Here is a 27,828-nt window from a genome sequence, read left to right as displayed (position 1 = left end):
GTGTCGTGTCTTTTAGATTTGTAAGCCTGAGGGCAGGGAACCATCTGACTAAAAATTTATGTACAGCGCTGTGTAAACTTACAGCGCTTTATAAATAAAGGTCATAATATAATAATATAGTACATGAAGATACCTGCATTTAGATTTACATATAGTATATGTACAGATCTAATTACGTCTAATAAATATTTAATTTACTTATAGCGCATCATGTAGAGATGTACGTTTAGATTTACATATATAGCAGACGTGAAACTACCTTGACCTATAACCCGTGGAGGAGAGTTTGCACAGAGCGCATGTAGAGATTTAGATTACTAGATCATCTGTAGAAGCCTGCCTTTAGATTTACAGGATGTAGCACAAGGAGCAATGTACTGTACATTTGTTTACTTGTTTATTTATTTAGTGTTCAGCCACAAAGGCTCTCAGAGCAGCTTACAATTATTATTATTAGTATTATTTTTAATTAATAATTAATTTGTTTTATTTATATACCGCTATTCCAAAGATCATAGCGGTGAACAGCAAGTAAGCTAATTAGCAAGTAAGCTAATTTGCCCCCAACAGTCTGGGTACTAATTTTAGCTCCCTCCTCGGAAGGATGCAAGCCTGAGTCGAGCTTGGGCCCTTTGGCTGGTCTTGAACTCGCAACCTTGTGGTCTTGAGTGAATGGCTGCAGTACAGGCATTTAACCACTGCGCCACCAGGGCTCCCTTTAATTAGACATTTAATACATTTGGGGGGGGGGGGAATCTGGCCAAGGAAACCTTATGGAAAGGGTCTCTAGTCTCATTCCACTTAAAGGAGGGGAGGGACTTCAACTCCCAGGATCCCTCGGGGCCGGGAACGCCCTCCTCAGCCCCGGCCACGCCCCCTTTCCTCAGAGCGCGAATGCGTCAGGCCGCGTCACGTGACGTACTCGGGCCGGAAGCGGCGCTTCTGTCCTTCCTTCCTTCGCCTCCTCCGCTTCTGAGGGAGACTTCCGCTGGAGGCGGCTGTTCCGTCTGAGGCAGCGGCGGCGCTTGGCTCTCTCTCCGCGGGATGTAGCTGCCAGGGACGCTCCGGTAGGTGTCCGAGCCGCTCCCCGAGGCCTCCGGGGCCCACTCCGCGGGCCTCTTTCCCCCTTAGGCCGCAAAAGGGCCGGCGGTGGGTGGATCCGCACTGCGGGGATAACGCGGTTTGGCCCCGCTTTGAGCTCCGCAGCCCCGCCCCGCTGCTCGCTGGGAGTTGTAGTTTTCTAGCGCAAGCTTTTAAAGCCGCCCTCAGACGGAGAGGTAGCTGCCGTTTGAGGTTTTGGGCGCCTCCTCGCTTCAGGGAGGCCCCCATCCACACGGCCGCTTTAAGCTGCCCTGGCTCAGCGCCAGGGGATCCTGGGAGTTGTAGTTTATCGGGGCCCCAGAGCTATAGTTCCCCGGATTCCCCAGCGCTGCGCCATGGTTGCCTTTGATGCCTGATGCGATATTTGACATGTGATGCGTTTAGCTTGCTCCCTTTTTACTCCGTTCTGCCTTATAGCCTTATAGTCCATGGCTTTACCTTCTCTTCTCAGCCATAGATTGCCTGCTAAGCCCAGGCTCTCCATGTGCTTCGGTCTGGTTGGCTTTTTGTAGAGCGCTGCGTACATCTACAGCGCTTCGTAAAGGAAGCTTAATAATGATGATGATGAAGAAAAGTGGTCTCTAACTGGGTTATTCCTGCAGAGTGTTTTGGTGCTATGCGGACCAGGCATGGGAGCCAAAGTGTAGCTTCCCTTGCCCTCCTCCCTCAGCACTGGCTAGGTCTCTTGGGAGTATCCAAAGGAAGGACGGAAGAGACGCCAAGGGGCCCCCAACGCCCTTCCCTTCTTCCCTTCAGGAATCCACCCTCAAAGCCATGCAGCCTCTGCTTAGAAACCTCCGAAGGAGGAGGAGGAGGAGGAGGAGGAGGAGGCTCTGGTTCTACTGTCAGGAGATGCCTCCAAAGGTTTAAGCGGAATCTCTTTTCCCGGAGTTTGAAGCCATTGCATCCTGTTCTCTGGAGCAGCAGAAAACAAGTATGACAAACTAGGTCAAGAGGAGGAAATTCCAGCCTGCCTTTTGTTCCCATCATCCATCAGGTTTGGCTTGTTTCTGGCTGTGGAGGTTATGGGAGTTGCGGTCCAAGAGGGAGCCATTATGACGTGAAGTCAAAGGCCTTCCTGGCCGGCATCTAGAAGAGTTATTCCTGATGTTTTGCCAGCATCTGTGGCATCTGGCATCTCCAGGGAATGCTGGCATGGAAGACAGTTGGGCACACACACACACACACACACACACACACACACACAGACGGTGTGGCCCTGGGCTGGGAGGAGTGATCTCCTTGTTAACCTGTGTGTTGTTCTGTTGTTGAATGGCAAGGCCTCTGGGCGGGAGGCTATGCAAAGAGGAATTGCCTCTGCTTCATTAGAGAGCCATTGTTTGCTGGGGAAACCCCTGACTCTGGGAGGCTTTCATTTGCATTTGCTGAGCCTTGATTTTGCTGTTTTTCAGGACTGGTAGCCAAACTTTGCTAACTGTAAGGGTTTCAACCCAGGGTCACACTGTGTGTGTTGTGTGTGTGTGTGTGTCTAACCCACTTCCATGCCAGCTGAGAGTCACAGTCAAAGAGGGGCAAACTGTGGGGTGACAGATAGTGTTGGACTCCAGCCTTCAGACAGCTGCGTCCAGCGGACCAAAGGAGAAAGGGGCGGTCTGTAACGGGCCTAAGTTTGCCTGAATATGTCACAGATTGAGAGGTCTACAGAGGTTTGTGGGACCATGTTTTGATAGCCTTGCTTCTGTCCTTTGTGAGGCTCCTAGCCTTCCTATCCAGAGGCTTCTGTCTCTATGCTGGTGCTACAGAAAGACAGGTGTCTCAATCCTGAACATGAAAGTAAGCCTAATATTTGTTTTAGCTCTGTTTTGAGAGCCAAAGCAAACTTCTTTGTCTCCTCTCTGGCCCCAAGTTGGAGGGGGGTAGCATAGTAGGCTCAGCTTTGCACCTGCTGGAATGGCTAAAGAGGCAGCTGCCGGTCAGTGAAATCCAAAGCCCCGTCCCTGCCCCTTACCAGCACCACTTAGACGAAAATGGAGCATGATAGACCCTGCAAGTTTAGAGGAAAAGGCCAGGAAGAACCAGAGCCAGATTGAAATGCAACACAAAACTTCAGTTAAAAACACATAACATCCATTTAAAAGAATAAATGAGACTTGTATGTTTTAAAATGATACCTCTATAGTTTAAAATTCATGATTTAAATCCATAATTTAAAAATAATCTGGCTAGGCCTGCATGAAGAGGCTGGCCTTTAATTCTGTTTTAAATTCAGACAGCATCTTCAGCTGTCAAATCTCGTCCGACGGGTCATTCCACAGTCTGGGGCAGCTGAGGAAAAAGTCCGCTGGGTGACAGTTTCCAGTCTAGTCCTGGCCAGTTGAAGCAAATGTCCCCTAGAAGACGTGAGCGTATGTGGCGGATTATACAGAAAGAGGCAAGCCCATAGGTCACCCAGACCCAAATCATACAGGGCATTAAAGGTAATAACCAAGACTTTGTACCTTGCCCAGAAACTAATTGGGAGCAAGTGGAGTGATTTTAATATTAGTGTAATATGATCATTCTTAGGTGGCAGGAAGTTGGATTTGATGGCCCTTGTGGTCTCTTCCAACTCTATGGTTCTGTGTATCAATAAGCAATCTGGCTGCCATGTTTTGTACTAGCTGAAGTTTCCAAACTGGGTACAAAGTTAGGCCAATGTACAACACATTGCAAAAGTCCACCCTTGAGGTTATCAGTGCATGCGCTACCATCTTTAGGTCTTCTAGCTTTCGAAAGAGGAACAGCTGGTGGAACAGCCAAAGCTGGTAGTCTCCACATCTATCTGGGCTGTCATTTGGAGTGGCAGATCCACAAGCAGCACTCCCAAGCAGTGAATACATTCTTTCAGGGGCAGTGTGACCCCATCCAGGACTAGTTGACACACCTCCAAACCCAGGTTAGGACCCTTGACAGAAAGCATCTCCGTTTTATCTGGATTCATGATCAGTTTGCTTTTCTCATCCAGCCCATTACCTCCTCCAAGCATTTATTCTGAGGAGACACACTACAGTATCTTTAGCTGAAGCCATTTTTGAAGGCGTGGAGAAATATATTTTTGTGTCACCAGCATAGTGGTAGCACCCTGCCTCACGTCTCTGGGATGATCTCTCTCAGCAGTTCCATGTAGATTTTGAACATCATTGGGAATAGAATGGCATCTTGTGGTATGCCATATAGTTGCTCTCTTTTGAGGGGCAGGTGTCCCCAAGCGCCACCATCTGGAATTTACCTGAGGAATAGGACTGGAATCACTGGAGCATAGTGTCTCTGATTCCCAAATTTCCCAAGTGTTCCAGAAGGATACCATAGTTGATGATATTAAATACTCTGAGAATTCCCAAGGTATCTGTCAGTGTTGAGGAAAACTGTTAAGGCGACTATAGTGGTCTCTGAAGCTGATCTAAAATGGGTCTAGGTAGCTTGTATTATTCAGATCCCCTGGATTTTGGAAGCAACTGGCCCCTCAATCCCTTTGCCCAGAAAAGGGAGTTTTGATACTGGTATGTTGTTCTTTAAGTCCATATGGTTTAAGGAGGGCTTTTAAAGATGTGGTGTACCACCGCTTCTTCTAAACAAAATGGAAAACTTCCCTCCCTGAGAGATACATTAATAATACATTGCAGCTGAGATCTCCCAGTAACTGCATCTCCTCCCTGGAAGACCAGCCAAAAAGGACAAGGATCAAGAGGACAAGTTGTCTTTCTTACTTGACCTAGAAGCTTGTTCACAGCTGTGGTGCTCACCAACTGAAACTGATCCAGGGTAACTCTACTCATGGAATTGCAGATATCCCATTGTCAATGTTGCAATTACAATGGCATCTACATCGGTTCTTATCTGAGAGATTTCATCTGTGAAATGATCATTAAAAGCATCCATAGGGAACTGCTGAGCGCTCTAGTATTGGATTAAGGTGGGGAGAGTGCCTGAGTTAGACCCCTCACTCCCCTAAATTATTCATCTGGATTCAGATTTGCAGCTGCAATACATGCAGGTAAGAAGGCTTTCTTCGCTGCACATATTGCCATTATAGGAACAAAGGTGTTCTCTCTCGCTTATCTTGCCCTTTAGAAAGTGTTCTGGGGAGCTCTGGCCTGAGGAAATTGGTAATGAAGAGTAAAACTTCCTAGAAATGCAACTTGCCTTCATTTTCCTGTGCAATGCCCAGTTCCCTTCTCTTTGAGGTTTCTACAGTGTAATCTCTGCTCATGCAGTGAAAACCAACAGAGCTGGCTATTCTCAGTGTGAAACAGGGATGACCTACTATGTCAGTATGTTTGTTTGGTTGTTTGTTTGTTTGTTTTGCAAAGAGTTGTTGTGAGTTCGGAAAACCACTGCTGAGTATTCCAGGCCACACTTCCCCTGTCCTGTCAATGTGGAGTGAGTACTAATGAGAGCTGTTAGGCCTTGTGTCAGCAGAGTTTCCCTTGAAATTCAGCCTGGGCTCTATAGCAATTGTGCACCGGAGGTGGAAATTAATAAAGATGAGCACACTGTCTTTGGGGCACTGCCAAATATTTTGTGGGATGGAGCTCAGTTTAAAACAAATCTGTGCCTGTGTGATAAGAGTGCTCTTGATCCCATTGCATTAGCTCACTAGTTCTTTGGGTTCATACACATTTGAGACACAAGTTGTTTCTCATCCCTTTTTTAGGGGGCTGGGGGATTATATCTAAAGCTAACAATACTCTTGAAGCAAAAGGTGAGCTGCAAATGAGAAAGAAATCAAAATAGGATCATTTTTGCAGGTTACTTAAATGTTTTGTGAGATAATTATTTGGGCCCCAGGGAAATATTAAGAGGGATATTAGAGTGTCCTGCAACAGAGCAGCACTTAAACACAACTGGGGAAATCTCTAGCAAGGTTTTCCTGTACCTTGAGAACAAAACGTGTTTCCTTCTAATCCTTGGAAATTCTGCTCCTAGGCTTTGCAGAGCTGGAATGGCAAGCTGGCTGGTGCTGTGAGCCAGTGGGCGGCAAGGTGCCTCTTTCCCAGCAACTCAAAGGTACTAAGTCTTCTCCCTGCCAGCCGTACATTTCTCATTTTTGTCTCTATACAACTTGTGGTCTCCTCAGCCATATGAATACTTTGCCCCCTCAGACTAGTGAAGTTATGTGTCTTTGAAGCTGAGCAGTTCAGTAAACAGTTGACACAGCTTGGATTATAAGTCAGACCTTTTGACTTCTGGTTCTTCTAGTGTTTCTTTGAAATCGGCATAATCGTCTCCTGAAGGTAGAGTGCATTTCATCTGTGGAGGGTTTGCCTGCCTATCTGAATTCCCAAATGGATAAATTTGTACAATTTGAAATCTCAGTATTGTCATCTTGTGATTTCACCAAAGACCCCAGCAGTCGTTAGCAACGGATTATCAGTACCTTCTGGTTTAGGAGCTTCAGCAGTTAGAATAAAAGCGGAAGCAGTGGTTACATCACTGCCCTGGCCCCATTAGTCCCCTCTTCTACCAGGAAGAGCCAGAGAGTTGCACAGTGCCAAGCTGCACAGCTGAGATGCTCCCCTGCTCCTTAGAGACCAAACCATCTGGTAGAGCTGCTTCCTAGGGATTGGGTGTGTGTATATATGTATACAATTATTGCATATTAAATTCAACCTGTGATCCGATCCCTTGGAGGTCTCGTGTCAGAGGTAGAGTATAAATGTATCTGAATCCTCTTTTGAAATGCAACAGAATTTAATCTCAGCAATTCTGTTATGCTGCTTGTGCCAGTGGACTTTCCATTTGCATTTTGGGAGAGGAGAGTGTTTGACATCAGCAGTATTTCCCTACACACACACACACACACAACATGTCATGGTGCAAAATCCCCACAGTAGCTTTTGGGGAAAACCTGGTAGTCTGCCTTTGGTGGGATTAAGCAACTCCATCCTTCCATGCACAAATTCTAAGAGACGCTTTTGATCCACATCCTTATTTCTGTGGCTTTCTGTCTGACCAGCTGGCATCTGCTGCCTCCTCTTTTCCCCCCTCAGAATACAGAACACTCATCTTTCCTCTCTGCTCCACCTTCCATGAGTCATATCTTGAATAGCCTTAAATTAAGAATAAAATACAGTCTTGTTGTTCAGACTTTGCAAGGGTCTGAACCTATAGTTTATTTTGATTTCCTCATACTCTGTTTGAGAATGGTTTTGAACCTGTAGCTCTCTGAAATCTTTTGCAATACACTCTGTATTTGCAGACAATGTTAATCTAACAGAGCTGCTCTTGTAGTTTTGGCATGATTCCTTCCTTTGTAAGGCCCACCTTGGGGCACCTTAATATTTTGTTTCTATATGATTTAAACATTTGGGAAGGCAAATTAGTTTGTTTGCTACTCTGTGATAATTTCCCTAATTTTTAGTAAAAAAAGGCCTCATTGATTAAACAATGTTTTGATCTTGTTGTTTAAAGTGTCCCATTAAAAACATTTTGTTGGAAAATGCTTAACTCTTTGCAAAGACTGTAGGTGTCTGGTGTCATATTAGAAGGAGTGTTCCTTCTTCTCTCATAGGGAATACATCATTTAAGATGGGGGCTGCAGTGGCATGTGCACACTTAACCCAGAAAAACAACAACAAAGTTTTGTGACATTGAAAACCTCACAAACAGATTACCCCATAAACCTTTATGAACACAGATTTTATGCTCAATATTATGGAATCCTGGGAATTGTGGTTTGTTGTGGCACCAGAGCCCTCTGACAGAGATGGTTAAATATCTCACAAAGCTTTGAATCCCAGAATTCTGTAGCATTGAGCCATGGCAGCTGAAGCAGTGCAGATGCAGCCTGCAAAGAGAAAGCTAAGACCAGATACTATTAGCGAGGCTCTTGATAATAGATTCTGTGCCAACATCCAATGTTTTGTTCTATCGGTTGCCAAAAGCATTCCAATCAGCTCTTTATGAGATACTTGTTTATTTTCTCACCCCCAAATTGGAAGCAATAAAAGTTTTTCCTGAGGCACAGTGCTGTGGTTTATCATGCATGAGATAAAATCTATTACTGTACTGTACTTAATTCCAGAACTCCTTTGCTTCTGTGCTTTCTAGCCGCTTACATTTCAAGGTGCCATTTTCTCTGCAACTTTGTCAACATTTTGGACTTACATTTTTTGTCCATCTGTGCAATACAGCAATGCCAATGGTGCATTGCTTAAAAAACAAGATTGTTGAGGCAAAAATTGATTTCAATGGGGTTGAGTTCCATAAATAGAACTTAGAGGCCCCAGATAATTCCGTTTCTAAATCATGATCCCATACTTGGTGTTATCTCTGAACAAGGCCTTGTATAGGGCTTTAAAAACAACACATTGACTTGTTTGTTGGCAGACAGATGAGTAGTCAGTGAAGCTGCTGTAACAAGACAATCCAATGCAGAAATGCAAAAAGTATAACCAATTAGCACAGCAGTTATTTGCAAAACAATTGTTGGGTAATGTTTCAGTCATCATTGCATTGATAACCTGATTGATGCAAAGCCCTGATGATTTTCTTTTCTTCTGAGCTAGTCTTACTGCTGTGCACATTTAACCTACTGAAATGCCTACAGTTAATCAGCTGAGGTTTCATTATGTCTGATAGTGTAAAGGTACCAATCAAGAGAAACAAACAAACTAAGTCCATGATCCAAGATGGCTTTTTATTTTGCATGCAAATGAACACAGGGGAATCATTTCTACCAAATTGTGCCCCCGGACAAAGTGTAGAGCAGCCTTTTATACAGAAGACAGTCCTTAAGTTTAGGGCACCCTCCTTCTGAACTTTCAATAACCCAAATTAAAAAAGTGTGTTCTTAACATTTAATGAGGATGGAACTCTATGTCTTATCACCGAAGACTGATTTATCTCCCTCCCTGTCTGGGTCAGCTTGGCCTTGACTCTGCAGGTGCACTGTCATCGTGCCAAAACTCAGAAAGGGGAAGGTGGGCAGAGAAAGTAAGGTGGAGAAGGGAGGCAACCCAGCCAAAGGAAGAGCAGCGAGAGAGAGAGGGGGGTTTATCAAACCCTAACAATAGGTTGCTATGCTTGCCTGGAAAGAAAAACCAATGTGTGTGTTGAGAAAGATATAGTCCTGCAAAATAACATGTTCTTTTTCCTAGCAAGCCGGTAAGCGTGCTGGTGGAGTCTGCCTTTCATCTGCATTCACAAAAGAGAGGTTCTGAGGTCTGTGCAGCCAAATGTCGTCCCGTAAAGCCTCAGTCACCAGCCAAGCAAATGGACCTTCAAGTAATGTCAGAGAGAGGGAAGATGTGGAGCTGGCTGAACTTGGTCCTCTCTTGGAGGAGAAAGGAGAACAGCCGACGACCAGTTCAGCCATTGTAAGCATTTTCCTACCAGCATGGTTGTTGAGACCTGTTAACGTAAAGACTTGTGCATTAAAAAGCTAAGTCACAGTAATACCTTTTGAAGTCATAAAGGCTTGGATTACCTTCAAAGGGTAATGTGCATTCATCCCTACAAAAACAGCAGGGTCTGAACAAGGCCTGCTTGTTGCAAGAAGATGCATCTGAATGTGGACGTAGGGAAAAAATACTTCCCAAACTCATCCTAACTAAATTCCCCAATGTTTAGTCTAGGTGTTGAAGTTTCTTGCTGTGTCCTTGCAAAGAAACCAGAAATATAATGCAAAATCCTATTAACAGCTTTGTGGCAGTAATCTTGCCTTGGAGAATGGGGCCTGGTACAATCTTGTAGGCCTGACCTCTGTTTAGTAGTGCTGACATTCTCTATAGCGTGGGGTATCATATCTCAGGAAAATTTTATTATTTTAAAATTCTTCTTAAAAATAATTTTGAACATAGACTGTAAATGATTACATTTATATTCTCCAGTATACATTGGTATACATTTTTTTAATTCTCCATAAAAAGAGATAAAGGAATCCAGTACCTCCTTTGAGACAAAATGAGAAGGAGAAACTTCTAGCAAGAGCATTCATGGGCTGAGTCTGCTTCATCAGTTGTAGTTTCATCAAATGCAGAAAAATCAACTTTTTCCTTTCTGCCTTGGCAGGCTGCTAGCTTTTCCTGGGTTCCAGGCAAGGAGTGGATTCTTTTATGTCTTTTAATGCTAAAAGATACTTATAAGGCTTTATTTTTAGTTTTCCAAACAGCCTTGGATGATCAGTCTAGAAATGACTGATCCTAAGATGCCCTGTGAATTTAAATGAATACATATTTAAACCTAATCAAAGTCCATTAACACAGCAATATTGTTTTTGGACTCTGAACAATGGAGCTATGTATTGTAAAACCCAGTGACATTTTCTAGCAATTAAATATACTGATTTCAAAAATGCTTTTCAAGCGGTGCTATGATAGTCTTCAGATAATCTTTGTAATACTACCAGTTTGTTCTGGGTGAGCAGAATTGTCCTTGCAGTAATGCAACTTGGAATATGTTTTTCTCCTAGTTGTATCACTCCTCCTTGCAACTGAAGATCACTCTTCCTTTCTCATCATACTGAAAATGTTGCAGGACAGAGTTTTGAGGGTGGTGAGCAACCATTCTGTGCTGAAGCCACTGTTGTGGGAAACGAACAGTGCAAAGAAGAATCCGTTCTTTCTTTTCTGCTTTGGCTGACTGTTAGTTTTACTTGGGCTCCAGCCAGGAAGAGAAACGGAGTTGCCAATTTTGGTTGCCCTCTTAGTTGTAAGAAGCAAAAGCCTTTGCTTTAATCCCTTTTCTGCATTCAAGTAAATCTGGGGATTACTTCTCTGGTAGAGTTCAACTGCTATGCTGCCTGCAGAGGCTCTCCCTGAGGGAGTTCCCCAGAGTCGTGTGATGGTGGCGTTTTCTCCTGGTGCGTCTGTTTCCTTTAGCCTGTTTGCTAGGCACTCTGTGCCCTGCTTCCAGCTCTTTCTTGCATCTCTGTGCAAAGCTAGCCAACTGAAGCAAATTCCTGGAACTGTTCTCTGCCCTCTGCAAGAGGCATCTGAAGCTTAAACATGGAAGGGTGGGGTGTATCTCTGTCACCAGCATCTGCTCTTCACCCCGCTTCCATGAGTCTGATGCTCCAGGTTCAAGGATGTATTTAATGTTCAGGTATCAGTACACCATGCATTTGCAACCACTTCTCCCGATGTTCCTGCACTTCCCTTGTGTCCTCTTTACTGAAGACATCTTTCTTTCTAGGCTCCAGACCAGCCATGCCCAGCCCCTCAGGAGGAAGAGGAAGAGGAAGTGCGAGTGCTGACTCTCCCTCTGCAGGCTCATCACGCAATGGAGAAAATGGAAGAATTTGTCTATAAGGTAAACTGCCTTTGCAGGTTAAACCACTGTTGGTACTATGGGGCTTTTGTTCTTTCATATTTAGAAGCTAGAAGGGTTTCTGGGCACACTGTGAGGGAAACACCTTCTCTTCTTTTCTTGCAAGTAGCATGTGGAATCACTTGAGTTTGGACATATCATCAGATCTAGAGCATGAGCCAATCAAGTAGTTCTTCAGAAATAAAATAGCAGTTTCATGTTGGGAGTTGACAGAAGAAGGCCAGCGCTCTGGCCAGTGCTCTTGCAACTTTTAAAGAGATGGGGAAGCTTCTGGATTTGAAAGAGGAAGTTCCCTGATTTTCTTTGCACATCCATCCAATTTGATAGGGCTAGATGTGTCTGAGATTTCAGATTTCACTTCTTCCTACTTATTAGAAGAGAGTGTAAGAGGAGTTAAAGCATCCGCTGCTATGTCATGATCCCCAGCCAAGATGCTGACTTCTTCTTACAGGATGTGGTGGTCATTAAGGCACAGACTGTGGCAAGGTGTCAGGTTGTGGAAGAATCTGTACCAAGGAGCATCACAGACGATTGTGGCTCAGCTTTTGCTGGAACATGGGCTGTCTGAGATGTAGAACCATCCAGTGTCACAGCTTGGGCTAATTAATGCTGTCTAAGTGTTATCTGTACTGGGTGAGAAAGAGCTTGGCTTTGTTGTATGGAAACTTCAGTTTTGTGAAGCCACTTTAGCCTTGGAAGGATAGTTCATTCTCCCAGTTCCCAAGAGCTATCAGACCATAGCCACCTGCCTGTTTTGGTGTATTGCAGGTGTGGGAAGGACGCTGGAGGGTCATCCCCTACGACGTTCTCCCTGACTGGCTGAAAGATAACGATTACCTGCTTCACGGACATCGCCCTCCCATGCCGTCATTCAGAGCCTGCTTCAAGAGTATCTTCCGTATACACACAGAAACAGGAAACATCTGGACGCACTTACTAGGTAAGTCAGCCTCTGGTTTCTGCACGAATCAGAAGAGAGTTTTTATTTTCACCAATGAATTTTTCTTTCCCTCAGAATACCAGAATTGGCCACAGTTAGAGGCAAGTTGAGAGTCAGAGTGGTGTAGTGGTTTGAGTGTTGGACTACGACACTGGAGACCAGGGTCTGAATCCCGATTCATCCACGGAAACCCACAGGGTGGCCTTGGACATGTTATATTCTCTCAGCCTCAGAACAGGGCAAAGACAAACCTCCTCTGGAGAAATCATGCCAGGAAAATTCCATGATAGGTTCACCTTAGGGTTACCATAAGTCAGAAAGGACTTGAAGGCACACAACAACAACAAAGAAGTGAGTTAGGAAGTGGATGTGGAAACTGCAAGAGGCTGGAGATCTCACCCACTTTGAAAGTTAATGGGTAACTCTATTAAAAATGAGTTGGCTTATGTTCAGAATTTGTTCCCAGATCAAATGGCTGAGAATACATAGTGCGCCACTCTTTGCCCACTTTTGCCTGTGAGCCATGTTGTCAGTGTGGAGGGGAGCTGTTAAATAAAATAATCAGGTTTTCCCCTATGTTAGTATTATTTTATCTGAGTTCATTGCTTTCAGTGAGCTCTCCTGGAATTCTAAAAACACAGTTTTAGAAAACATAAAAATGTTTTTTGTCTTGTCTTGGTGCAGAGAACTGACATCTTTGTGTACCTCAAAACTTTATTTTGAAGATGCGTAAATACAAACTGGGTGAACCCTGTGTTTTTCAGTGGTGGTTTAGTGCTTTAAAATGGCTGCTTGAGATAATCTTTTGGTCCCCACCACTTGCTTTTTCAGAACATCCTTTTGATGGATTGTGAAAGTATTATTGATGGGTTCTTAATATTTTACTTCCTTCCCCTCAGTATTGATGTACTGTAGCTTTATTTCAGAAACCTTATACTATTTTGACTGAAGTACTGTCACGTTGACGTTGAAGAATCAATAAAATAAAACAAATGTTGTCTTGTGTGAGTTATAGGGCCCCGTGACTTCACAGCTTCAGCTGTGTTGCCTTGTGCATACATTAATGACAACATGAAATAGCTACAGTTTAATCTCCTTAACTGTGCCAGCTCTTCTTTGCAAAATCTACTAAGAAGATTATTTGGATCCTTTTCAGTTTTGGTTCAGTTTTGGGCTGAAACAGACTTGGTCCCCTTAGTGGATGATTTGGCTAAAAGCTAAATGGAGGAGCTCTTATTGAATTAACAAGATCCTGACTACAGAACTTCCTCCCGGGAGTCTTATTTGATCCCTATTATTTTGACAGTCAGAAATACTGTTAAGATTTGAAGAGCTTGTATTCTGGGCTGAGTTTCTCCCACTCCTTTGTTGGCTTTGTTTTTAAAGTACTCCCATCTGCTCTGTTCTCTCAGCTTTTCTCCTCCTAGATTTTTATTGCATTGGTTACTAAGGTTGAACACTTTGTCAAGGTTGACAGCTGGAGCATAAATATTTTACTTAGGGGACTGGCTAGACTTCTGTGACCTGTCTCTGGCATAGTGGGAGCTGTAATCCAACACAGCCAGAGGGCAGCAGTTGTGGAAAAGTGTGCTATCCCATTCCCACCTAGCTGGCCAGAAAATGGAACTGCATAGGACCTTCTGTGGCCTAAAGAATTACGCTAGTATCAAACAGTGTTACCTGACCTGGCTTCCACTGTAGAGGAGTAAGTCATATCATTGCACTTCAGACTTCAAACTGACTTGGGACCATGCCAGGGTTCAGAGCTAAGACCAGCACTGCTTATGGGTAGTTTTCATGCCTGTTCTGGTCGTTCTGCAGCTGCTGAAGTGATACATATCAGATTGGTTATTTTATTTTAAAAGTTCTCTCCCATCCAATACCAAGAGATCTCAGGGTGGCAGACTAGTAAAATCAACACAAATAGGATAAAATAATAGAATAAAAATTAGCTAAAATATGTTAATAACAACAACAACATTTTTTCTTTCTTTCCTGACTCTCCTCAAGGCTTGAAGTGGGGTACAACATATAATACAAAACACAATTAAAAAACACATCAAACCAACAGTTAAAATAAAGTACTATAAAACCATTAAAATACACTCATATAATACATTTGTTACAATACACCAATTAAAAAGCCATGATTTAAAATTGTCTGGATAGGCCTGCCGGAAGAGCTATGCCTCCAGTGCTGTTTTAAAAGCCGTTAGCATTTCCAGCTGTCATATATCCTCCCTCAGGTCATTCCACAGTCTGGGGGCAGCAGATGAAAAAGTCCCCTGGGAAACCATTGCCCCTTTAGTCCTGGCCGATTGGCACAAACATTTCCCAGAGGACCTGAGTGTCCAGGGCAGGTTGTATGGGAGAAGGTGATCCTGTAGGTAACCTGGACCCATGTTCAACATAATTAACAAGTTAAAATAATTTTAAAAGCTTAAATGCTCCCTCAAGTAGAAAGGCCCCAAGCCCTTTGGAGGTTTAAATATCCAAAGATGTCTTATTCACAGCTTTAGTATCAAGAAAACTCCTTGCTAAGAAAAGAGATCTTGTCATATAGTAGGTTTAAAGCAAAATACAAGAGCAGAGAGAGATTTTGTAGCTCATACCCTTGTAGAAAACCAGGAAGGCTGCTTTATACTGTGTCAGAGCATCCTTCCACCTAGCCCTGTACTGTGGGCACACATATAGGCCCATCCTGACAATGTTGCAGTAGTCAAGACACAGCATGAGTAAGAGATGGATAACTGTTGCTGAGTCCCAGCAGATGGATCTCAGCCCCTGCAGTAGAGTCATCCCAGTGGCCAGCCAGGCAGTCCAGAAGGACACACAGAGCTGGTGATATCAAAAGTTGTCAAGACACACAGGAGAACCCAGTGGGCTGTGCCTCGTGTAAGCCCTCTCCTAAGGCATCAGAAGCAGTCTCAGCCCTGTATCTCAGCCAGAAGCCTGATTAAAATGGATTCAGGTGGTGCCATCCCTGAAGCAATATTGCTGAATTAGTCCTCCTAAGGCAGGAGTGGGAAATATGTGCAATTTGAGATTGGGTCACTGGTGTATATTGTAGGATCGCCCATAGGGGATAAAGATCCTTTGTTCACGTGGCATCAGTCACCTTGGTGCTGTCTTCCTCCTTGGTTTTTCTACCAAAGAATGTCCTTCAGGTTTGCTGAAGACCTAGGTCAGTGGTGCAGTGGTAAATTTTGATGTATGGGCTGTCCATCATAATAATTCCTGTAGCAGCATCCCCAAAGAGAACCCCAAAACATAAGAGGCTGATTTGATCCCTATTTCTGAAAAGAGAAAAAAACCTTCCTAGCAGTTTTTATTTCCACAAGGAATAATTATTTTGTAAACTTAATGGGTTTTACCCACTCAAAACCGAGGATGCTTCTACACTGCAGAACTAATCTGGTTTGATACCACAATGCTATGGAATTCTGGGGTTTGTAGTTTCTTGCAAAGCTCTGGTGCCAAAACAGACTACAGTTCCCAGAATTTCATGGCATTGAGCCATGGCAGTTAAAGTGGTGCCAAACTGGATTATTTCTTCAGTGTGGATGCAACCTAAGCCGCTCCAAAATAATTTTGGATTATAACAAGGATAGCTTGTGGGTATTTATGGCTGAACTTTGCAGAGAGGGGCGTCAGGATGGCAGGTTAGATGATGTCAGAGTATCTGTTAATCAGAACGTCCTAAGATTTATATGTTAATCCAAAAAAGGAAAAATTAAAAGTAGATTTTGTAGTGTTACAAAAAGTTTTTGTTCGGTATTATGGATTAAGAACTGGAAAGTAATTATGGATTACTTCTTTGATATATGACAACAGCAGGAAGAACGGATTGTTAAGGTCACTGAGTCAGTCCAAATGGCCAAATTAACACGGGTTCTAAAAGATAAGCCAGTTGAAGACTTTTGGAAAGATCGCAAACCATTCATGGATTATTTGAACAATAAAAACATCTAACAATGTAATGTGGTTATGGCTTTTAGTAATTTCAGTAAGATTACCGTATTTAGTTGGATCTGTAATGATAGAATTACTGTACACACACGCGCACGCACACACAGTGCACCCGCGCCACACCCAAATGCATTTTATGCTGCTTCCAGCTTACACGGAAGCCACGTGGGGAGAACAACAATGACGTGTGCGCACTGTGCCGCCACATGCACACGCCCCATTATTTCCTATGTGGCTCGAGCATAGGCAGATTTTCCCTTACGCAGAGGGATCCGGAACAGATCCCCTGCATGAGGAGAGGCCCACGTTTCACGTTACAGTCAGGATGGGGAGTTAGAGTGCTATTGCGTATTAGTTATTTCCCTTTTTTAAATTTCTGTCTTTTCATTTTCCGAATGCATATTGCTTTGATTGTAAATTAGGTTGTTCATGTTAAAATTAATTTGATTTTTTAAAAAAGTCCTGGGACGATGGCCCTGTGGCTCCTCCAGTGACCCAGACAGAGGTATTCAGAGTGGGTTGACCTTTCCAATGGGAAAGACTGAGAGACTTTCTTCCTTTCCAAGAGAGCTTCAGGCTGGCAGGCTTAGGAGCTTTGTTGCAAAATGTTCTCCATATTCTGAAATTTTAAAAAGTCCCATGAGGATGTGAATGTTTAAATGTCAGCCTCGAAGTCTGGTATGTCCAGATGTGGAAAGTAGTAAAACAATTTCCAAGGACATATGAAAGACCTTGAGAGAACGGTACTTTGGGTTGGAGGCCTATGGGGTAAAGGGACAGAATTGTAAGAAATAACTAAGTTATTTCCAAAACACTTCCCTGAATCCATGTAAGCAAAGAGGATCTGGCCAGCGTGGCACACAGCATTCTGTCAGGTGAGAAGTCGATTTGTTCAGCCATTTAGAGTTGTTTGAAATACCAGTTCAGCAGATCAATAGAGGAACTGAGCAATAGTTCTTGGTGTTGCAATTTCTCCTATGAGAGCCTTTTTTTACTCAAATAGACAGCTTAGCTTGTGGAATGAGTTGACTGAGAGCACCTACTTCTCCCCTACATTGGTGAATTCACTGTAGCGTCAAACCTTTGTGTTACTCCAATAATTTTCATTTGTACTTTTTGCTACCTATTGTGAATTTGGAAGGACTGGCAGGGAAAGAGAGGCTCAAGATTAGGGCCTATACTTCTTGAGGTGTTGAGTGACAGTGCCAGACTCCCTGACCTACGATAAATAGGCTGAGGTCCCTCTCTTCATTGGAGGGTTTGGACTGGAGTCCCAAAAGCTTATGTTAGAATAATAATAATAATAATAATAATAATCAGCATGAGAGGTGCTATTGGATTCCCTTAGATCCTTTTAACACTTGAACAGGCTAACTCTCTCTTTGAATCCTGTTGTATTCCTGTTACAGGTTTTGTGTTATTTCTTTGCCTGGGGATCCTGACCATGCTTAGGCCGAATATGTACTTCATGGCCCCCCTGCAGGAAAAAGTGGTGTTTGGGATGTTTTTCCTAGGAGCGGTGCTGTGTCTCAGCTTTTCCTGGCTTTTCCATACAGTCTATTGTCATTCAGAAAAGGTCTCTCGAACATTTTCCAAGTAAGTTTTTGTTTGTATAAACCAAGTTTGACAAGGCACAAGTCTTGCTCCAAAGATCATTTTTCTCAGTTGATCTCTTGTTTCTTAGTATCACATAATGGAAAAGATTTGGCATGATACAGCTTTCTAACCCAGTGCTCATTGCTTCCATATCATGCTTGTCAGTACTCAGAAGTCCCCTAGGCCATGAAGCCATTCACAGGACATGATTAAACAGAACTCATTTTAACTATGAATTTCTGTATCTGGCAAATGTTTTCAGACTACAGTTTGGTGGTTTCCAACAACTTCATGTGTTGTGGCATTTTCCATTTTATTCTCATTGAAATGCAGGTAGTGTTTTGGGCAACTGTGATTTTTAAAAAGGTTTATCTAGTTAATGAGAAGTAGCGTTTGACTAGGACTTCAGGAGACCAAGTTTCGAATCCCCATTCTGCCACAGAAGCCCACTGAGTGATATCAGGCAGTTTCAAAGGAAGGCAGTGGTGGCAAACCTCTTCAGAATAAATCTTGTCAAGAAAATCCTTGGAGAAGCAACATGGTGTAGCATTCTGAGTCTTGGATAATTCTCCCAAGAACCCTGGGAGACCAGTTTTAATCCTCCTTCAGCGATGGAAACGCACTGGGTGATCTTGAGCCCATCACACTTACTCTCAGATGAATGCCATGGCAAACCTCTTTGTTATAAACCTTGTCAAGAAAACCCTAGGTCAGGGCCAACTGGAGGGCATGCAATTGTGTCTCTGCTTACGTGAGTTATAGTGCCCCCGTGAATTTTCAGAGTTTTCTTAGGCAAGAAATACCCAGAGGTGGTTTTGCCAGTTCCTTCCTCTGAAATAGATCCTACAGCACCTGGGATTCCTTGCAGTCAACAATTAAAAATAGTACTAGTAGAAAACTGTTTAAAAAGCATGTAACATTAACATTGTTATTTATTGCTATCTAGATGGCTTTGATTATAGTGACCTTTTGCGTGAGAAGCCTTCAAGAGTTCCAGTCGCTGGCAGGCCTGCTCAGGTCTTCCAAAGTCATTGGCAAGCCTTTTTGTGACAAATATTGTTGTGAAACGCTAGGATAGGGTAGCCTTAAGTGAATATGAACGCACATAACACACACAAACACTCCCAATGAATATGAGGCTGAAACGGGTACAAATGGGAAGCTTTCAGAGGTATTCTTGCCCTGTTCACACACCCCACCTCCATGCTTATTATGGTCTTTCAGCTCAAATATTTGCTGCAGTGTTATTGAAACTTTTTTTGCCTAGATGAGACTGAAGTGTGCTTTTAAGGGGAGAGAAAGCATTCTTTGAAAGGGAAATGGAAAGCTGGATTTAACACTATGCTGCCAGTACTTCTGCTAATGAGCTCTAAGACAAATGTGAACCTGATTTTAACATATTAGAGCAGGTGTATAATCTTCTTTCCTGGCTTTGCATGTTTAAACACTTCCTTAAATGCAGCTGTTGTTACATGAGTCACCACTCTTCCTATAAAAAAATCCCTTCCAAATGACCTGGCTTCTCATAAAAAGCATACACATACACAACCACCAGTTCAGAATGTGTAATATGCCTCTCACTTTGGTCTGAGTGCTCTCTTTTTCTTCTTTTTCTGATGTATGCTTCTAGGTTGGATTATTCAGGAATAGCCCTGCTGATCATGGGAAGCTTCGTACCCTGGCTGTATTATTCCTTCTACTGCTCTCCTCAGCCTCGACTTATCTACCTCTCCATTGTGTGTGTGCTGGGTATCTCAGCGATCATTGTAGCTCAGTGGGACCGTTTTGCAACCCCTAAGCACAGGCAAACAAGAGCAGGTAGGAGAGCTTTCTGAGGAATTAAAAAAGCATGACCTTCCTGACCAGGGGTTCACAATGTAAACAGAGGCTGCGATTCATTTGGTAAACATCTAAAGGCTTTAGCTTCTCTGGAAGAATTGTTACTGTAAATGAGATGGCAGAAAGTGTATACCTTGAGATCTTCAAAGCAGGGCAAAGATGGGAAACTGTACAGAGACTGGGCGCTGCACTTCCCCCACAATCTCTTCTGATTGCCATTTTGAGAAATGCTGTAATGAAAAGAGAAGTATTTGGAGTGGGAGGATTGAGGGGTTTACATGTTTTCTCACACTTGAAGGAAGAAAATTGAGCTGATTTATTTTTAAATTTGAATATTGTGAGACTGGCAAGGCTTCAGGGGTTGCAAAAGGAGAATCTGGACCACATGGATCCTATCAGCTGCACTTTCCCTTCCCCTGAAATGGGAGGCTAGAAGAGTTTATCGGTGTGCCCAACTAGGCCTGTTGGGAACTTGGAAACATAACCAAATTTTGTTTGTGGCTTTTCAGAGTTGTGCATGGAGACTTAATCTTGTGCTTAATTATTCCTGGAAGGAAATAAGTCTGAAGTGTACTTTGATCCCTAAAACCACTTTGGTCTCCAAAGCCACCCAGGTGCTCATGATTTCAGATTCTTAGAAATCCTCAGATTTCAGCCTAAAAAGGCTATGCACAGCCACGTTTAAGATACTAGATTTTTTTTTGGGGGGGGGGGGGGATAATCCAGATTTTAACAGGTTGGTTACTGAGTTATGGCCTCCTGGATCTCATGTTTCTCTTTAATGTTTCTGCATGGGTTTCATAATGCCAACCCCACTTTTTGAAACGTAGCATTTGAGATGCCCTGATTCCCTGTGATTGGGCGGGTTATAAATAAATCATCATCATCATCTTCCCTCCATCCGAAAACCTTGCCACTTCCAGGTGCTTGACTTTGGAACACCAGCTGAGATCTCTCTGTTTCTTCTTTAGGGGTGTTTCTTGGACTGGGCCTGAGTGGAGTGGTGCCCACCATGCATTTCACCATAGCAGAAGGGTTCGTAAAAGCCACAACTGTCGGCCAGATGGGCTGGTTTTTCCTCATGGCTGTGATGTACATAACAGGAGCAGGACTGTATGCGGCCCGCATTCCTGAGCGCTTCTTTCCTGGCAAATTTGACATCTGGGTAAGTATGGGCTTTGGGGGAAGGACTGCCATCCTCTCTGGTTGCTGGAACCACTGGAAGGATGCCCAGTGAATCATGTTTGTTTGTGTTTGAGGCAGCATGGAGCCCCACAGGATGAGTATTAGGAACTGCCATGGCTTAACATTTAGGACTTACTCTGTTCAGAGATCGTGTCACAAAGACAGCTTGGGAAAAGTTCCTGATTGGACAAAGGGTCCCAGAATTCCCCAGCCAGCATGACTGGTGTCATTAAAAAAAGTAATGTTTCCAAGCTTTGGTCAGAAGTTAGTTTTAGTAGGTACACTTGACTGGTTTAGTTTCCTGGTAAGAAACTAAAGCAGATCCATCTGCCTTCTGCCATGTATCATAAAGACACAGTCAGTACTCCCAAAGAGCATGGCCCACACACCAACATATTATTCTTTAGTAACAGTGGGCCTTTGTTAATCTGCTGGGGTTTGGTTCCAGCACCCCCGTGGATACCAAAATTTGTGAATGCTCAAGTCCTGTGATATACAATGGGATAGTAAAATGGTGTCCCTTGTATAAAATTATAATAGTCTGGTCAGCTACAATCAGAAGAAATTCCTGCTTTTTAATATACCAAGGAATCTTGTAGTACCTTTGATGCTAACCGAGAAAAAGAAGGTTGTAGCGTATGCTTCCAAAGATTTGGTACTTCATCATGGATGAAATGGACTACAGAACCTTATGCTACAAACGTTCTCTCAGGTAGCCTCAAAGGTAATGGAGGATTCCTTTGTATCTTAGAAAGCAGTAAGTTTCTTCTGATCCTAGCTCACCAAACCATTACAGTTTCCTTGCCTTTAATGCTCTTCTCCCATTTGCACAGTTCCAGTCGCACCAGATCTTCCATGTGCTTGTAGTGGCTGCCGCCTTCGTCCATTTCTACGGAGTCTCCAATTTGCAGGAATTCCGCTACGGACTTGAAGGAGGATGTACTGATGACTCACTTCTCTGAGGACCACAGAAGACTTTAGTACAAGCTTCCCAAGTGCTTTTAGAGTGACTTCTTTACTAAAATCAAGAGAAGACTCTTTAACGTGTTTTTTTTTTAAAGAAAGAAAAGAAACTCAGTAAAGTTGGCAGCAGCCATTCTTGGCTTCTCTTCTCTCAGGAGAACCGGGCGAGTTTGGTGGGTGGGTGGGTGGATTGCCAGCGGTGTCCACTGAGCGGAAGTGCCTCTAGCTCCAAGCTCCTCTTTTGGCAAATGAGTTGACTTTTCAGGTATCACCTTGAGATTTAATGGACATGGGAGAAATTTGGGCATCTGGCAAAGCAAACAAACAAGGAAAGGGGCCGGTTTCCTGCTCTCTTTCTTGCTGCAAACCTCCCCTGTGCTAGAAGAGACTCTCTGCATGTGTGTGATCCATCAAAGAGCCCATTCCTCCTTTGTATCTGTAGGAGATGGCATGAGGAGGCAGCTCAGAGAGAGGATGCACAGGGGCCATTTCACAGAAGTTTTTGTCTTTCTCGACAAAGTAATGTATAGCCTAGGAAATGAGAGTATTTAATATTTAATATTAAGCTTTAAAACAAAACAAAAAAGTTGCTATCCCTCCAGCATTTTGTTACTGGAGAGCTGTTCATGGTGTTGCAGGTGGGGGTGCTATTTAGAAGACTCTAGCGCTACTGTAGCTTTTATGTCAAGACAACTGAAAATAAAACAGTCTGAAGGTGTTAAATTGCTGGGTAGATCAGGACTTCAGTTGAGACGTCTTCTGGTATCTTTCTCCTCTGGAATGATTCACTGAGCTTCATCCTTGTGCAAAGCTCCCAGCAGTGCCTGCAGGCATGGCACATGATGAGCTTATTTTGGAGGGGTGCCGGTCATTGGTCTAGTGTCCTTGTTCTCCTTTCCACAGCTGGGGTTTCTGCAGCAGCCACTCTGCAGCATTACGTCACAAACTATGGTTGTTGCTCCTGAGTTGGTTGCATAGTTCCAAGCGTTGTGGCAAGATGTGTAAGAACCAGTCTGTTTCTGCTTCTTGCCGGCTTCTGATTGTGTTCTTATCAGGCTGGTTGTGGCAGAATAACACCCAGACAATCCAGTTCATCACTTAACTGGTCCTTGCTTTGCTTGTGAAGAATCCCAAAAGAGGATGATGCCTCTTGGGTTTATTCCCCCCCCCCCCCCAAAACATGGTGCTTAAGTCCTCCAGCCCTTCAGCAAGAATGTTCATCTGCTGTGGAATGAATTTCCTTTTGCTGCAGTTAAGGAGGAACAAACTTTATGTTCCTTTCTCTTATGTAGATGTCCTTATTAATATATATTATGTCTGTCTGTCTGAGAGACCCTCTTTCTGGACCTTTTTCGATTACTGCTGCTGGCTGGAGGATTCTGGGAGTTGTTGTTCCAAAACGTAAAGTTTCCAAGCTCTGCTTCTTTCCTTTCCCACAGCTGTGATCTAGGCTCTTTTTGTTCCTCAAGTTCGTAGAAAACCAAATGCTGCCTGTAGTCTGTGATCATAAAAAAGAGACTTGTCTTGGCAGGGAAGGAAGGATGCTTGTTTACCTGAGTTCTGTTGGTATGGGCATCTTGGTTTGGTAGAACAGGCCAGCTTGCTCCATTTTTTACACACATTTTTGTTGATTCTTGGTGCTGATGTGTGTCAGGCTTCTCCCGTGACAATCGCTGGATGCCCTCAGGACAGTCCTGCCCCAGCTTGACATGCCCCAGATATGCTGGCCTGCAAGCCATCAGTTCTGGGAGTTGCAGACTTGATCAGAAGCTAAACTGCAGGGAGGCAAAATGACAGCATTCCCCCATATCCTACATAAGAATTCTGCCTCTGAATTTTTCTTTCAGTCCCCAAGTTTCTAGCATTGCAGTAACTTAAGCATTTTGAAATACAGCTTAGTCCTTTAGGTGAAGGGACCATGAGGGCCTGGACATGGCAAACTGATGCAAAGGATGTGGAGTCGAAGGCTTTCATGGCCAGCATCCATAGTTTTTTGTAGGTTTGTGGTGAAACATCAGGAAGAAAATCTTCTAGATTCTAGAACATGGCCACATAGCCCAAAAAACCCACAGAAAACTATGATGCCAAGGACTTTCAGGGTCTTATTCTCTTTCATGCTAAACATTGGGGATTGATGGGAAACCATTGGCAGCCAAATTCTTATGGGGGTGAGTTCCTACATGGCAGGGGGTTGGGCTGGATGGCCCTTGTGGTCTCTTCCAACTCTATGATTCTTTGATTCAGTAGCTGCACCCCTAGTCCTGATGTCTCTGGAGCAGGCCAGGTTGGAGGAGGCTGCCTCCAGGGATTCCACCCATCCTCCCTCCTTTCTTTCAAGTATATATACCTCCCTCCTTTTGAGCAAATACTGCTAGGTGCTTCTGCTTCTTTGCTAGTTCCCCCTGGCAAGATTCACACAGTGTTAACGGATATTTGGGGGATAGCTGATCCTGTTGGATGCTGCCTCTGCTGCTCCTCTTCCTCCCTACTTTTCCAGCTCAGTTGCTACCTGAACTCCCTGGCCTTGGCTTTGCCATTCAGCCAACATGAAAGTGGCTTTGGTGTCCCTAATCTTTGGCTGGCACAGGCTCCCTCTTCAACCCAGGTGTAAACAAGTCAGTGGCACTAATCCTAGTGTGTTTTTTTGTATATTGTTCTCAAGATGCTGTACTAACCTTAGCGGAAGGGCCATTCCAGCTAGGTTTAGGGCTTAGCTTGATTTGCAGTGTGTGGGTGTGTCTTTTGTGTGTGTGTAAGAGAGAGAGATGGAGAGAGAGAATGAATGAGAATGAGTGTATTATCTTGTGTGCTATCTATGCCTAGTCAGTGTTGATCCAACCATGGTGTAAGGCAGGAGTGGGAGGATATGGGGCCATATAAGCTCCCTAGACAAACTGTGGGGGTTGCACCCCTACTGCACTCCCCACCCCCAAATCCGTTTTATATGCCCCCAGAAACCACTTCCCATTCACATCTTATTTTTACAAAAGGCCTCTCCTAGGCCTAAAAGTTCCAAGCCCACTCCCCAAAGGAACACAGCAAAAATGTTCCCCTCTGCCCCTTGAGGGTAATGGGGGGTATTTTGCAAAAACATTGACCTCTGGGTGCTGTATTTGACCCCGGGCCACGCATTTGCCCACTCTTGGCGTAAAGGCTTCAGTGGACTGATACTTTGCCCAGGAGGATTCTGTCTCTTGCCAGTAATCTGTCCCCTCCCTATCCCATCTGCTTAAAAGAGTTGGACCAGTATTTCATTTTGCACACCTTCTGTGTAAGAATGGATCTCTCTCTGTCTTGCTGTAGCCTGCCAAGATTTGATGTTGGCAATAGTTGTGAATGGACCTTTCTGCCAGAAGGCCATTGCTTGCCAGCCCTCTCCCTCCAGCAGCTCTTCTCTAGAGAGGGGGAAATGGATGGGAAATTGCTCTCTTGAGCTGTCCTTTTTGTGGTGGGAGGTTCCACCTCGTGCATTGAGTAAAATCCCCAGATAGGTTTTTAAACACTTAGCTGGCAAAGGGTGCGTAACAAGGTTTGTTGCTTTCTCCTTACCCAGCAGTGGGCTCAGAAGACCCATAGCTTCCTCATATTCTTTGCTCTGAACAAGAGCAACTGAGGCTTTTTTTAAAAGCCAGACTTCTGCAAGGCAAGTATTCCTCAAACTGGTTTGTACTGGGAGACCTAGGTAAGAGAAGCTTGTTTTTAAAATATAACACTTGCAGCAAGCTCTAAAAACCTGGCTGTGTAACTAGACTTCATTGTGCAACACATCTCTACTTTTTGAATGTTTTGATGGACATAGATGATGCAGGAATAAAATGATATTTAATAATCTTTATTGGGCAGTAAATGGAGGTATAGTTGGCCCTTTGGATCGGCAGGTTTTGGACCTGCAAATACAACCATTTGCAGATGGTCACTCCCCATATTATTAAATGGCAGTGACGCAGACACACTGATGCGCACATGTTCACATAGCTGCCCTTTAATATCTTGGGTTGTGATTATTGACATTTTTTCACATCCGTTTTGGGGGACCCAGGACCAAACCCCCATTAAGTCTGTAGGGCCAACTGCATTTGCAAGTGTTAACCGGATACAAAAAAAAATCCCTATGCTTTCTAAAGAGGGGGATTGATGTTTTAAGACTAAAACTAGAGGAGGCACATTAGTGGAAGAATGATGTAATAATGTGATAATGGTAGAAAACTAATGAGAACATTTAAAATATGAAATTGATAGTTTGAACAAACTATTATTGAGCTATAGATCTATTATTACAAAGGCAGTTTATAGTTGGAATAATGGTATTAGATCTATTACATAGATGTAAATGTTCAAATATGAAAGCAGATGTATTTGATATATTTGTTTCTTCTGGGAATGGGGAGAATATTGCTGTATTCGTAACAATGAACTTTTTGTTCACAGTTTGTAAACTAGGGAAGATTTTAAGATGTTTATCAGCAATAAACATTTTTAAATTAGTCGATCTCAATGATGGCTGCACAGGTTTAAAAGATTTGTCTGAGGGCTATTCCCGGCCCACTTGTTGCAAAATAATACTTAAGTATTACAAAAAACAATAATAAGCTGGCTAATAATAGCCAGCGCCTGCCACTTGACCCAGATGGCCTAATCTCCCCAGAACAGACGTGCGCAGCATAGAAATCGCACATCGGCCCCGGCCTCATCCTCCCCATCCCTCCCTGACTTCTTAGCACCCGGTCCCAATGCTTTTAATTCAAGAAAAATGCTGCCCACTTGCTCATCCTTTTTGAAACAAGTTACAGTGACAAGAAAATGCCAGGAAAGGGGCAAGAGTATCATAAATAGGCCAAGAGACTTTGTTGAGCAAGCGGCTTAGTAAAAACAGCTTAACCTAAGAAGTCTTTTGTAGGTAACACTATTACCTGTTAATCCCAAGACACTGTTGACATATCAACCATCCATGCCACACAACAAGCACTGCGCTCTCATTGAGCTGGTAAATGGGCTGGCCTACTTTCCCATCACCAAATGCTCTTTTGAGTAGAAAGCCAGTGTTCAAAGGGGGTTCCTGGTTTACCTTGAACAGCATCCGAAGAACCATTTATAGCGGACCCTCCAGATTTGCTGGAGTTAGGGGCATAGGACCCCAGTGAAAGTGGAAAAACCACAAATAAAGAAACACAAAAGGTTTTTTTTTTTAATCTGAGATAACACTTTTGTAGGAATCTCCAGGTCCTCCAGGGCAATTCTGTGGTCAAGATCTGCCAGAAGGTGACCATGAAATTGTGTTGGAGGACCTACAAATACTTAGAGAAGTGTCCTCTAGTAATCTCTAGGTCCTCCAGCATGACCTTTGGCAGAAGCTGACAACAGAGTCATGCTGGAGGACCTAGAGATTCCTAGAGAGATCATATTAATCAGTAAATAATCAAATCTGCAAATGTGGAAGGCCGACTGTAACTGCAATAGGATCTGCGATTAGTGATAACGCCTAAACACAGCTCCTTGTTGTATGCTTTCAAGTTGTCTCTGACTTGTGGCAACCTTATCGCAGGGCACACAATAACACAGGCAGCCAATTAGCTTGTAAACTGTATGAAGCAGTATATAAACGAAGCTGTTTGTTTGTTTTGTACTTCAGGTGCTTCCATCAGCTCCGACAGAAGTTAGGGTCAATGATAGCAACATTCCAAAATATCTGGACAATGTGCCATTCTTTCTCTTTGCCTAGTGCCAGCCTATTCTGCTTTTGTCAGGCCTCACCTGGAATACTGTGTCAGGATGCCACAATTTAAGATGGATGCTGCCAAGCGGGAACATATCCACAGAAGGATGACCAGAGGTCTTTGAGCAAAGTCTTATGAAGAACAAACATGATATTGATGGAAGTAAAAAATCACTTTCAGCACAATCTGAATTTCAGGACTGTTTGTACTGGAGAAGCTTTTACAGTGGTCCTTCCACATTCACTGGGGTTA

The 27,828-nt window shown here is 43.6% G+C and overlaps 1 protein-coding gene across 4 annotated transcripts; it reads left to right on the top strand.

Moving 5' to 3' along the window:
- Positions 1–912: 912 nt before the first annotated feature.
- ADIPOR1 (adiponectin receptor 1) lies at positions 913–26,357 on the top strand. 4 transcript variants are annotated; one of them, XM_042474779.1, is made up of 9 exons: positions 913–1,067; positions 6,028–6,108; positions 9,205–9,419; positions 11,236–11,352; positions 12,139–12,310; positions 17,689–17,875; positions 19,506–19,693; positions 20,686–20,879; positions 21,733–26,357. In XM_042474779.1, exons 3-9 carry the CDS (start codon positions 9,279–9,281, stop codon positions 21,859–21,861), a joined length of 1,128 nt encoding a protein of 375 aa, XP_042330713.1. In that variant the 5' UTR covers positions 913–1,067; positions 6,028–6,108; positions 9,205–9,278; the 3' UTR covers positions 21,862–26,357. The 4 variants fall into 4 exon arrangements, with proteins under 4 accessions (XP_042330713.1, XP_042330712.1, XP_042330714.1 ...); XM_042474778.1 differs by having other exon boundaries at positions 9,201–9,419; XM_042474780.1 differs by lacking the exon at positions 6,028–6,108 and having other exon boundaries at positions 924–1,067; positions 9,201–9,419.
- Positions 26,358–27,828: the final 1,471 nt, after the last annotated feature.

This window comes from Sceloporus undulatus, chromosome 6, assembly GCF_019175285.1.
Source record: "Sceloporus undulatus isolate JIND9_A2432 ecotype Alabama chromosome 6, SceUnd_v1.1, whole genome shotgun sequence".
NCBI lineage: Eukaryota > Metazoa > Chordata > Lepidosauria > Squamata > Phrynosomatidae > Sceloporus > Sceloporus undulatus.
This window is presented reverse-complemented; position numbering and strand designations above follow the sequence as displayed.